The sequence below is a fragment of the Pinus tabuliformis genome, chromosome 9 (assembly GCF_031772625.1).
Source record: "Pinus tabuliformis cultivar Carrire ecotype Pingquan chromosome 9, CPIR1, whole genome shotgun sequence".
In the NCBI taxonomy this organism is placed as follows: Eukaryota; Viridiplantae; Streptophyta; class Pinopsida; order Pinales; family Pinaceae; genus Pinus; species Pinus tabuliformis.
Window position 1 is genome coordinate 70,489,540 of NC_142307.1, and position 14,247 is coordinate 70,503,786.

The 14,247-nt window shown below is 39.7% G+C and overlaps 1 protein-coding gene across 1 annotated transcript in view; it reads left to right on the forward strand.

Annotated features, from left to right (window-relative positions):
- Nucleotides 1–287: 287 nt before the first annotated feature.
- LOC149147153 (protein THALLO-like) overlaps nt 288–14,247 on the forward strand; it is a 202,524-nt gene continuing 188,564 nt past the window's right edge. Inside the window, 1 exon segment of the mRNA XM_089445003.1 lies at nt 288–751. Within this exon segment, the coding sequence (XP_089301129.1) occupies nt 604–751 (148 nt within the window). The 5' untranslated portion in view covers nt 288–603.

Consider the following 14,247-nt stretch of genomic DNA (forward strand, 5'->3'; position numbering starts at 1 on the left):
TTTTCTATCTTAACAAATGTTAAGATTTTGTATAAGGCTCTGTGTTCAGTTTGTCTATATCTTCATCTACAAGAATGATCTTAATTCATTAATTAACCAACAAACCATTTTAATATTAAAATCTATTAATTATTTTATTTTGATTAACCATCAAAAAATTCCATTAATTTATTAACAAACCATTTTAATATTAAAGTCTATTAATTATTTTATTTTGATTAACCATAAAGAAATTCCATTAATTAATCATAAATCATTGATGAAAAAAATTCTTTTCGAGGAGCCTAAAACACCGTGGAAGGAGACTTCCCCGAAAAAACAAAAATAAGGTTTTCTGTTTAACACAAAATCCTTAGAACCCTAAACCCAACGCCTCTCGAGTTCGTCGATTCCCGTGTTAATCTTATTCCTGTTTTCGAACAAAATGGAAATCTATCTTATTTTTATATTTGAATGAAGAGGGAGTCGATTTTATGCTCGACTGTAGTGGAAGTTGATTTTATTCATGAAACGAGCCAGCACTTATATACTAAATCTGGTTTGGTATAGCTGAGCAGGCAAGGCTAACTCACTGAGTCCCTTACTGGTGATTGCGTCGGAGCAATGGGGCGAGGCAAGCAAAGAAGAGAGTTCGTCAGCAAAGAACGGAAACGCCCAGGCCAGGAGGTTGTTGGCAAAAGACAGAAGCGCCCCGGCCAAAATCAAGTCGAATCCTTCACGGAAAAGGATATAGATGACGAAGTGGACGTTTGTAAGTTCAATTTTCCCTTATTTTTTGTGAATTCTGGGATTGTTCTCGGGCACCTATCATCTTATGTCCCCTTTATCAGCCGATTCACGAGCCACAAAGTATATCATTGAGCCACTGTCTGTCCCAAGTCATTATCAATAGGTATTACTGCTGTAAGATTATCACTGTCAAGGTTAACTCCAAGGTTGCTGCCCAATGGGTATTCATTAGGGTCAACATCTAGTTGTTTTCACTTCACAATATACCAGTGTCTTTGTCACTGTCATATGAGACCATGCCACTGTATATGTTAGCGAAACCATTGCCACTATAGAATGCAGATTATAGCGAGACCATAGTCATTGTAGAATAGCGAGACCATTGGAGATGTCTCAGAGCAAGACCGGGCTTGCGAGATCACAGTCAATTCGGGCCACAGGTAATGAGCTATAGTGAAATGCGAACTACCTTTGTTATGTGCCACTGAACGAGTTACTCATAAGCATGGTCACTCAGAGATACCAAAGCTAGTTGGTGAAGCGAGCCACAGAGCTAGTTGTATTGATTAAAGATCACTGTTCAATGATTACTGTATCAAGATTCAGGGTTATTCAATCATAAATTATAGTGTCATAGACATATGAACAAACTACAAAGATATATCAATAGTAATGTGAGCTACTGTAGATGATCGAGCCATCACAGAAGGTGTGAGACCACAAACATGTATGCAATGCAATCGATTTAAACGAGCCACTGTACTGTCATATGCAAATAACTATGGGCTACCGAGCCACAGATACCATGAGCAAGCTTCCAATGCGAGTCATAGCAAGGAATATGAGCTACGTAGTAATGTAGTGAGTCATTACAGTCATGATAGAGACGTGATCGAATCACTTTATATCAATCCGGACCATTGTAGTGAAGTATGTTGAATCACAGAGTTAAGTATTCCTGCAGATATGCAAGCCTCTGTAGTTAATGCGAGTCATCAAAAAGGATGTATCGAATCACTGTGTTGTTGAGAAATTGGGAGACTTGTCAATTTTTCATTTGATTTCTCTTTCGTAGTAATTGCTTGTGAATTAGTTGGCTTCTTATTAATATTTATTATGCTTTATTTTATCAAATAATTACTATAACTTAAACATGAAGTTCTCAGAAACAAAAGGACACAGAATATAGGCTCTCAGCCAGGGCAAAACCCCTTTCCTATGGGAAACCCCAGCCAAAATCTCTTCTTATAAATCAAATCAAAGTGAGACATCCAAGACCCATGACCAAAGAAGAACTTCCACCTCTAGATGCCAAGTCAAATCATCCATTTCTACTCAACAAATCCATCATCAGGATATCAGCAACAAGAAAAGTACAAAGGAAAAATTTCCACATATTTCATCTCAAGAAGAAACTCTTCTTCTATTTTAGACTTTGTCTCTCCACTTTGTCTCTCTTCGTCTGCGAAATTTCAGATCCAAAACACATCCAAGTGTGTGCTCAAATGAGCTCATATCATCTTCTATTTATACTGTCCTGAGGGGTGCAAACAAACATGTCCATTGGGGCAGGGCCGACTTGGCATCTAGAGGGGTTTTTGACCCAAAATTGCATATTAAAAAATGTTTTTCCTTTTTCCTTTCAAGAGGTCCAAATGAGACTTTGACTCTTTGACTCAACAAAACCTAGAAGCATGAAGAACATGCTTATATAATAAGATAGTAATAATAAAAAAATCATTTGAGCATGAAACCCATGCTTTGAAAAATATATATCTTTTCTTCTTCTTTTGCTTTTTACATAAAATGCATAATGGTACAACTATGAAGACCGAAACTAGTTACATCTTTCAACACTCCGTCTTAACTAGGGAGGTATTCATCATTGTGCAAACGGTACTGTTGAAGAAAGTGTAACTAGGTTCAGTATTTACAAATGTATTTGATCTTTGTACTTGTCAAGAAAAAGAAATATTATTTTTGTAAATGATAAGAATGAGTTTCTTGCTCATTTCATAGGTCTAGGAAAGTCAAAGAGTCAAAGTCATGTATAAGGAGCTCTTCTTGAGCCTATGTGTAAATGTATACTAGTCTAAAAGGCCCTCCAAGACAAGCACAATCCTCCAAGACAAGCACAAAGAAGTCTGCAAGATAAACGATGTACAAACACAGTCATGTCATCCTGCAAATTAAATATAAGTCATGTCGGCTTGCATCAACAAACACACCTCTTCACACTATCATGTCAGCTAATTATGGAGGACAAAATACTATAAATACGTGGCAATGATCTTCGCAAAAAGACAGAGCAGAGGACTCAGATACCTCTGAGATTTTGGTGGTAATTACAGTCACAGTACCTCGCAATTTTTGAGATTTCAGAGAAGTATCATAGTCATCATGTTCGGGTTATTTCAGTAAAGGATATAGTAATCGAATCTCTATATTGGAGAATATGTTTCAGGGTATCATGTTACACTATACAGTTCAAATTTCTCTTCTTAAATTTCGATGATAAGATACGAAGGAAAGCTCAGTAATATCTCTGCGTTTTGTGTGGAAAGGAGATCAACATTGGAGCAGTGACACAGTAAGAGAGCTCAGATTGAATGGAGAACAGTTATGAGCTCAAACCTTTAGCACAGTGATTCGGATCTGTTAAAATTGGCAACTAGGGCCAAACTCCATGTGGGTCATCTTATTTATGGCAGTTTATATTTTTCTTGGATCCCTCTCATCGAGAGGTGTAGGATTGATCTAAAGATCATCCGATTCCGATAATTATTCATGGAGATATGAATTTATTAGTGTTATGGGACAATTCGTCAAGGTTGGCCAACAACTAAATAAACCCCACTTGTGCTCAACGTTTTAGTATAAATAAAGGAGGACTTCAAGTCATTTAACACTCATCTCTTGTGATCTCACTCTCCACTTGTTTTGGGTTTTTGGTGGAAGAGGAGGTCTAGAGGAGATGCCTTCTACGCAGCCCAAAGAAAGGTCATCTAGGAGAGCCCTAGCCACAGACTTGTAGGAGATCTGGCCGCAGATCTAAGAGGCCCTAATCTGTAGCTAGAAGAGCCCTAATCCGTAGCTAGAAGAGCCCTAATCCGTAGCAAAGGGAAGGCCCTAATTCGCAGCTAGAGGAAGCCCTACGCTACCCTACCTAAGGGTGGTATGAAGATGCCCTAGCCACAGCAAGAGAGGATCAAGAAGAGGACAGTTTGCTGGGTTGATTTGCGGACTATCCTAGGAGTGTTTGAGGGCTATCAAGACAAGTTCGAGTTGTTGTTCAAGGGCCGAGTTGCTGGGTAGTGAAGGCCAAAGAGCTAGAGGGACAAAACGCTGAAGAAGGTGTGTTTGGGCATGTGTAGGGACTGTCTCATGATAGTGCTAGGCCGTAGGCCTTAGGACACAGAAAGAGCTGCATAGAGGGCTGTTAAGGTGGACTAGCCCTTTAGAAGGCAACGTGGACAAAGAGGAGGCTTTCCTAGGAATGCTGCAAACCTTTGAGGGTTGGTTTGTGGACTGTCATAAGGGTTTAGGGCTGCAGCATGTGCCCTAACCAGGGCTGTCACAAACATAGAAGCAAACATCAGTTCAACAATGTTTTGCAGGGGTGTTGGATCCTAGTTTATGATCAATACTACAATTGGTTGCTGTCTTGATAGGTCACCTAGCTGCCGTTGCTGTAGGTGACAGCAGGGCCATGTTTGGGTATGATATGCTGGACATATTATGGGATAGAAGCAGTATGTACAACAACATGTATAGGTACAACTGTTGCAGTGGAAGCAGTATGTACAACAACATGTATAGGTACAACTGTTGCATAGTGGAGGTAGTATGTAGTATGTACATCAGCATGTATGGGTACAACTGTGAGTGGTGCAACATAGTGCATCGTGATGGGTACGACCATGACTGGTTGCATTTCCGTGACGAGTAGCTCAGTGAATGGGTGCAGCATGATGACGAGATGTAGCATAATGGAGAATCAGTTGAAGCAGCTTGTCTTCAACTGATCTCATGTATCATCTTCTTAGAGATGATCTATGTTCTTATCTAGATAAGTCAAAGAGTTGACTTCTGTTGTAAATGTATTATCTCTCTCTCTCTCTCTATCTCTGCTGAATTATTGAAGAACATATAAGAAGAATTGATCAAGGGTTTCCCCACATTGGGGTTTGTCCCTGGCTAGCGCCACATCTTGTGTCCTCTTGTCTTGGCTTGTCTTCTGCGATTTATGTTTATGTTCTATCTGCAGTTTACTTTAATGCTGATGTGATTACTAATCTGGAAAAGATATTGAGCTAACTATGAAAATTTAAATAAATTGCTCTAAGCATAGAACATACCTAAACTTAACATGGTATCAGAGGTGAGGTGAAGACAATGCCCAAGCAAGAGTGAAAGAGCAATCACCAAAGACAGTTAGGAAAGGACAAAAGGATCAATGAGTTCCTCATCCCTCTTCAAATTCACCGAGGGTGAAATTTAAGCAGAGAATATTATTAGTATGGTGCAGCGGAATATGGCCTACCTAAAGATCACTTCATTGAGAAGACCGGATCTCAAGGTGGAAGGAAAGGCAAATAACTAGTTCGGCCATTATGTGAAGGAGTGTCTGAATGGCAGGAACACATGACTTGATGATGATAACAATCATTCCAGGGACATCTTCAATGATCAGAGGAATGACAAGTAATGCAGGTCATTAAGGAAACGATCAACTCTTCAGAGAAAGCAAGGAACCCCAGGTATGAAGAATCAAATGTTGTTTCTGATAAGATAAAGAAGCGTTATCTTGTATTGGCCCTCTCCTTCAGATCTTTGGGAATCTGGCTTATTAATTGTAGTGCCCCAAAGCTTTTCAACAGATAGAAGGGTGCTCTCACCAATTTGGTTGAGATGGAAACAATCGTGGGATTATACTTGGAGCCGATATCTGGGAAATGCCTCTGATTTTCATAAACTCATCTGCATTGATGTTCTTGATGAACTTCCGTCCATATATATGCTTTGCAGTTAGCATGCTGAGCTCATATTTGGTTGAGCCTCACTAGATTGGTGCCAAGAATCTTCTAAGATATCTTCAAGGCACAATCTCTCATGGATTGAGATACACTGCCGGAAATATGAAGCTGCATGATTATTCGAATGCTGACTGGGTAGGCAGTGTGGAGGATCGCTAGAGCACTTCTTAGTGTTGGTTCTCTCTGGATTCTGCTTCGATATCATGGATGAGAAGGAAGCAGAAGTCGGTTGCTATAAGCACCACCGAGACCGAATACATAGCTACGAGTATGATCTCGTGTGAAGCTGCTTGGTTGTGGAAGCTCATCAGTGAGTTGTTTGTACACATGATGAATACCACTGTGATTCTTTGTGACAACCAGGGGGGGATTCGATTATTGAGGAATCCCGTATTCGATGATTGCTCCAGCAGATAGACATCAGATACTACCTTATCTGGGATATGGTAAGTCGATGAGCGAGGAGGCTCCATCGCATTGAGACTGATGTACAGGTTGCAGACACTTTGTCAAAGCCCCGGGGAAAGGTCAAATCTGTGATTTTCCTGAACGACTTGGAGTCGTTGAGAGACCTTCGTATAAGGGTCCTACATGTTGCATGCATTGAGCTTTGGGAGCTCTGGGGGGCTTGGGGTACTTACTGGAGTGACATACGACCACAGGGCGACTCACCCTCCCCTGGTGGTGCGCTATGTACAGGGTGACAAGTTCAACCTTTCCTTGTGATACCTCATGGCGACTATGGAACAGGATGATTAGTTCTCCTGTGGGCCGGGATGATTAGTTCTCCCGTGGCAACTATGGAATAGGATGATTAGTTCTCTTGTGGGCTGGGATGATTAGTTCTCCCATGGCGACTGTGAGCCAGGATGATTAGTTCTCCTGTGGGCCAGGATGATTAGTTCTCCTGTGGCGACCAATGGACAGGATGATTCGTTCTCCTGTGGACAGGATGATTAGTTCTCCTGTCGAGGCATCCTACCCATGCAGTCTGGGACTCATGGGAAGTACCTCTCATCTGATCAATGAGCAGGGAAATGGGGTTAGGGATCATAGTAGTACTATCGATCGATGCATCGTTGTATCTATCGTACTCCCTATGCTAGGATGACCTCCATTGATCTGGGATCAGTATGAGTGGTTTGAGACACTCTCTTGTGATATTGATCTGGGATCAATAAAACTGACTTCGGGTCAGTAAGATGAAATTGACTTCGGGTCACTAGAGAATGGTATGAGACATTCTCGATCAATTCTTCTTCTTCATGGTTCAACAGAGCAGAGCAGAGCATAACTGAGCAGAGATTAGCAGAGCAGTGCAGGGCACTGATGGCAGAGATAGTATAGTCAGACATGTGGGTCAGCGGATGGAGTTCTCCCTAGTTGAGAGGGAGTGTTAGAATTGAAAACTAGGGCCAAACTCCATGTGGGTCATCTTATTTATGACAGCTGATATTTTTCTTGGATCCCTCTCATTGAGTGGTGTAGGATTGATCTAAAGATCATCCGATTCCGATAAATATTCATGGAGATATGAATTTATTAGTGTTATGGGACAATTCGTCAAGGTCGGCCAACAACCAAATAAACCCCACTTGTGCTCAACATTTTAGTATAAATAAAGGAGGACTTCAAGTCATTTAACACTCATCTCTTGTGATCTCACTCTCCACTTGTTTTGGGTTTTTGGTGGAAGAGGAGGTCTAGAGGAGATGCCTTCTACGCAGCCCAAAGAAGGGTCATCTAGGATAGCCTTGGCCGTAGACTTGTAGGAGATCTGGCCGCAGATATAAGAGGCCCTAATCTACAGCTAGAAGAGCCCTAATCCGCAGCAAAGGGAAGCCCTAATTCGCAGCTAGAGGAAGCCCTATGCTACCCTACCTAAGGGTGGTATGAAGATGCCCTAGCCGCAGCAAGAGAGGATCAAGAAGAGGACAGTTTGCTGGGTTGATTTGCGGACTGTCCTAGGACTGTTTGAGGGCTATCAAGACAAGTCCGAGTTGTTGTTCAAGGGCCGAGTTGCTGGGTAGTGAAGGCTGAAGAGCTAGAGGGACAAAACGCTGAAGAAGAAGGTGTGTTTGGGCACACAGAAAGAGCTGCGTAGAGGGCTGTTAAGGTGGACTAGCCCCTCAGAAGGCAACGTGGACAAAGAGGAGGCTTCACTAGGAATGCTGCAAACCTTTGAGGGTTGGTTTGTGGACTGTCATAAGGGTTTAGGGCTGCAACACGTGCCCTAACCAGGGCTATCACAAACGCAGAAGCAAACATCAGTTCAACAGTGTTTTGCAAGGGTGTTGGATCTTAGTTTAGGATCAATACTACAATTGGTTGTTGTCCCGAAATGTTCTAAGAAGAGTATCACAATCAACATATATAATACTAGAGATTTAGATACCATCTAGGCTAACTGCTAAGGTATCAATCCATCAAGGGATCTAGGTACCATCTACGCTACCTGCCAAGGTACCAACCCAACAAGGATCCAGGTGTCATCTAGGCTACCTGCCAAGACACCAACTCAACAGGGATCCAAGTGTCATCTAGGCTACCTGCCAAGACACCAACTCAACAGGGATCTAGGTGTCATCTAGGCTACCTGCCAAGACACCAACTCAATAGGGATCTAAGTGTCATTTAGGATTTCGGCCAAGACACCAACTCAGTAGGGATCTAGGTGTCATCTAGGCTACTTGCCAAGACACCAACAGGGATCTAGGTACCATCTAGGCTACCTGCCAAGGTACCAACCCAACCAAGGATCTAGGTATCATCTAGGCTACCTGCCAAGATACCAATCCTAACAGTACCATCATATGATCTATTTAGCCTAAGGTACAACAAGATGTCACCATGATTTGGTCAGTACTTCAACCTCATGGTATACAGACTAGTACAAGTTTGCCATCACTAAGGTCAAACCTTTCAAAACATCTATCCTTAAGGAGTACCACCCTCAAATGCTTACCCAATCCTTAGGACCCCATTCTCTCCTTATGGCCTTCACTAGACGTATGACTGTTAGTCATGGCCTAGTGCACGACAGATGAAGTAGAGAATCATGTCCATCATCACTCGCTCTCAACCATGGAGGATATACAATTTCTTCCACACATAAGGGGAATATATCCAAGCTCCTTCTCAACTAGGGAGATGTATCCAACATCAATTATTTTGTTCTTCTAGTGGAGATCATAGTAGTTGTTGCTACACAAGCTCCTTCTTGAACATCATCATGTTATCAGAGAACTTAGACCTTCTTGAACATCATGGAGCCATCCTCTAACACTTGTGACAGGGTTTAGGTCATTAATCTTGCTCATCACTTTTGTCTTGTCATCATCAATGAAGGAATTATATTGAGCCTCTTCAAGCTGATCATAGCTTCCTTATGAAAGTGATCTCCTTGTTGTTGTACGAACTTGACCTTCAGGTTATCTTCTCACATTGCTACTTTTTAATCCCAAGATGAACACATCTTGACTTCATAGTTGCCAAATATGTTGAGCTTGCCTCAACATTCTTCATATATTCCTGCAATATCCTTCCAGGTAGCAAAACAATATGTTAACCAGATAACCAACAATAATTATTAATATTAGACTTACCTCATCATGATGACCTTCTCATCAAAACATCAACATCCATCTCCACACGAATCTTCCTTTATGCATCAGAGTGCCCAAGGATCAAGCTTGATTACCAAGCTGTAATGTCTTCTTGGAGTTGTCATGGTTAACTTCTTTTCTTCCAGAGACTATACTTGATGTTGATCAACATTGTTATATTCATGCAATCTGTGAGAGAGTCTTGATCTCTATTCATTCCAAAACTTCTTTTAAGCATCATGCAATGACATGGAAGGCTTACCAAGAACATCCATAATCAATTCTTCCTTCATGATTCGTGTAGATATGAACCATGCTCTAGGGAAGAATAACTTCAAATATGCATACATGTAATCATCTAGTCATCTTGAGATTGCTTCTTATACCTGTCAAAGATAAGTTTTCTTTTCCAAGAAAAGAAAGACTTTTTTTAACTTGATCATTAGCATTCCTTCATCCTTTAGATATATTATTTCCAACTAGATGGAATATATATATATATATATATACATACATACATACATATATATATATATATATATATATATATATATATCTATATATATATATATATATATATATATATACTAGTCATAATGCTACTTCAAGAATCTTTCATAATGATGATTCTTTATAGGATCTTGATGATCCTTCTTTGCAGAATGACTACCCTCAACATGATGTTAGAAGATGCTAGGATGAATAACAATATGAAATGTGGTCCTGTTTTTCTCATTCTCTTTAAACTAGATGATCTTTCCCAAAGCAAACCAAACAAGTAGATTCCAATCTTTCTACTATCAAGTGCTTCTATTTATGATGCCATACAAAATCAAGACTATGCAACGATGCATGCTTACTCTTTTGTTAGTATCAATTCCTTCATGCTCATCAATGCTTTTATTTTCATCCTTCTTATCTAGCTTCCTTTATGTACCTACAATTTTCAACAGGTACAACCAAGCACAATATACAAATAAAAGAGCATGATGTCAAATCTAGGGTTTCTATGGTGACTTAGAGGGTGAAGTCCTAGGGTTCTTAAATACAAACCCTAAATTCCTTGATAGTACCCTTGATAAGGTTTTTACTTTCGGCGGAAATATCTGCCCTTGGGTTTTGATGACAAATCCAATTGCACCCTTGCTAGGGTTTACCATATACCCTCGATTTTTCTTTCAAACCCTAGATATCAAGTGCTAGGGTTTTTTAATGAGGGAACAATTATATATGGTTTTTTTTTTCTAGGGTTTTTCAACCCAAGTTTTATCTAGGGTTTACAAGCCCTAGATACCAAAACTTTCTACAAACCCTAGATTTTAGCAAATTTTGCTACAAAATTGTAATTATTTTTCAAACCTTTTCTAATGCTTATAGACACATAACAAGAAATAATATTGTACATATATTTTTGTTAGTTTCATCTTAAGCTTTCTATGCTAGGATCCATTCTTTCTTTACATGTCTTTTCTGGCTATGTCCATCAATTCCAAAACACTTTCTTATAGGTTGGCTATATGATGACCGATTCTTCTTATAATCGATATCCATGCTTTATAATGCATCATAGTGAACAATAGATCTCTGCCATAACAATCACAGTTCTGCTCTTTATTGTGACTTGCCAAACTATAGTTATTGTCCATATAACGTTGTCATATAGAGCGAATAACACTGAGTTGTTGCTTTTGCCATAGGAATGATTAAACAATCCACATCTCGGCTTTTTACGCAACATATCAATTATATATCACTGCTAGGTAGACTCAATGCCATGTCTCTTTTAAGCCACTGCAATCTTCACAGACTTGTTGTCAAGTTTTGCGTGCCATACAATATATCTGTTATCAAATTTCTGTGCTTGATGAGCCATGTATTTTTAACCTTTGAATCAGTTCATGATAATGTAAGCAATTTCCCTGTAGTGTAGACACAATATTCTCGAGCCATTATAACGTATGGAGCAATGGCCCAACAATATAGTCATCGAGCCACACTTATTTAAAATCCCACAGATCTATGTATGCAATGTCGTTGCCTCTGTAAATCAAAACAGGGATTGAATTGTAGAACAAAACAATGCCACCGTGATAAGCATAGTTGTGCATCTTCTGATGCCACATAATGTGAGTCTTACAAGAGTTAAGTCTTGATCCAATCAAGCTATATATCGACATGCCACAAATATGCGAGATTCAATGAAGTCACCTCATAAAGCGATACGAGCTACGTCAAACACGATCACTAGATACGATACGAGATTTCCAAGATCCATGATATCATACGAGCCACAAGAAACAAAAGAAATGTGGATCTTAGTCAACTTAGAGCCATCGATCTAGGGAGTCATTGTAGTTATACTGAATCATCGAGAGACCAAAGATGTGAACCTTTCAATGTCATAGGTTATCACAGATGCAAGGGAATAATTCTTCAGAATGTAGCATGAAAGTTAAATTAGGTTCAGTCATAAGATCGTATTCAATCTTCATGAACCATAGATAAGATATGCCTAGAATATTGATTATCCCACAGAGCAATTCGACTAAGATCTCAATGTTTTCCAATGTATGTGATCTTCAACCCCCTTTTACCTAACCTAAGCTCTGCAACCATGTTGAGAAATCAGGGGACTTATCAATTTTTCATTAGATTTGTCTTTCATAGTAATTGTTTGTGAATAAGTTGGCTTCTTATTAATATTTATTCTACTTTATTTATCAAACAATTACTATAACATAAACATGAAGATCACAAAAACAAAAGGACATAGAATATAGGCTCTCAGCCAGGGCAAAACCCCTTTCTTAGGGGAAAACCCAGTCAAAATCTCTTCTTATAAATCAGATCAAAGTGAGACATCCAAGACCCATGACCAAAGAAAATCTTCCACGTCTAGATGCCAAGTCAAACCTTCCATTTTGCTCAACAAATCCATCATCAAGATATCAACAACAAGAAAAGTACCAAGGTATAATTTCCACATATTTCATTTCAAGAAGAAACTCTTCTTCTATTTTAGACTTTGTCCCTCAACTTTGTCTCTCTTCTTCTGCGAAATTTCAGATCCAAAACACATACAAGTGTGTGTCCAAATGAGCTCATATCATCGTCTATTTATAACGTCCAGAGGGGTGCGAACATACATGTCCATTGGGGCAGGGCCGATTTGTCATGTAGGTTGACTTGGCATCTAGAGGGGTTTTTGACCCAAAATTACATATTAAAAATTCTTTTTCCTTTTTCCTTTCAAGAGGTCCAAATAGGACTTTGACTCTTTGGCTCAACAAAACCTAGAAGCATGAAGAACATGCCTATTTAATAAAATAATAATAGTAAAAAAATCTTTTGAGCATGAAACCCATGCTTTGAAAAATATTTTTTTTTTTTTCGTTTGCTTTTTCCATAAAATACATAATGGTATAATTATGAAAACCGAAACTAGTTACATCTTTCAACATGTGCAACGATCATTGTATTGCTGCGAACCATTACATAGCCAATGTAAACGAGCCATTGCAACTGTGTTAAAATTGGCAACTAGGGCCAAACTCCATGTGGATCACCTTATTTATGGCTTCTGATATTTTTCCTAGATTCCTCTCATCGAGAGGTGTAGGATTGATCTAAAGATCATCTGATTCCGATAAGTATTTATGGAGATATGAATTTATTTTGATTATGGACAAATTGTCAAGGTCGGCCAACAAACTTATGTAGGCTCAGAAGCCCAACAGTGATGTCTATTCAACCTCAACGTTTGCATATAAATACAAGGAGCATTCTCGTCATTTGGAAAATTCAATTCACTCATCTTCTCTCTCTCCCTCCTACGCATAAAAGGAGCCTCTCTCTCTCTCACACGTGTGGCTGAAAGGAAGATGTCCTAGGGAAAGGGAGATGTAGAAAGAAGGACGCTAGGGCAGCAGGTTATCTCTTTGACCAACGTCGACCTTCCAGAAGTGCGGATTGGGTGTGGTTGCCTCTCTTAGGCAGGCTGCAATTTTTGGCACGAAAATCGAGGTGATCCGACTTTTGGTTTGACCAGTGTTGACTGCCCTAGTTTAGGGTTGCAAGTTGACTTCGGAAATCTGCAAATTGACTGAACTTTTGGGGTTGTTCAAGGGCTGTTTCTTCAGGCTGTTCGAAGACAAGTTGACCGGAAATTGACCAAGTATTTTAGAGGTCAATTTCAGCTAGTTTGACCAAGTTTGACTTTGTTGATCTAGGGTTTGCTGCTGCTGATATAAAATTACAAAATTCAGATTTTGTACTATTTCTCTCTGCTGAACTATTGAAGATAAAAGAAGATTTGATCAAAGGGTTTCCCTGCATTGGGGTTTGTCCCTGGCTAGCTGCCACATCTTGTGTCTCTTGTCTTGGCTTGTTTTCTATTGATCATTTAATGTTCTATCTGCACTTTACTTAATGTATATGTGATTGCTAATCTGTGGCTAATAAGAAGAAAAATAAGTAAACTGCTCTAAGCATAGAACATACCATAATTTAACATGGTATTAGAGCTGAGGTGAAGACAAAGCCCAAGCAAGAGCAATCACCGAAGAGAAGGTTGGCAAGGCTATCTTAAAGAAATCATGGGGTCCTCAACATACCTCCCTGCTGAAGACAAACTCCGTGAGAAGGCTGACTATCACGGATGGAAGATGTTTCTCGATCTAACATTAGAAGAGCAGGAAGTGTTGGACCATGTGAGAGGCGGGATTGTTGAGCCTCCCTCAAATGCATCCGCTGTTGCTAGGAACAAATGGACCAAGGGAGAAGTCAAAGAAAGGAAGATCATTTGGGACTCTATTGACAATTGCTTGGTGGCCTATGTTTAAGGGCTGAACACCTCCAAGGAAATCTACGATAGACTG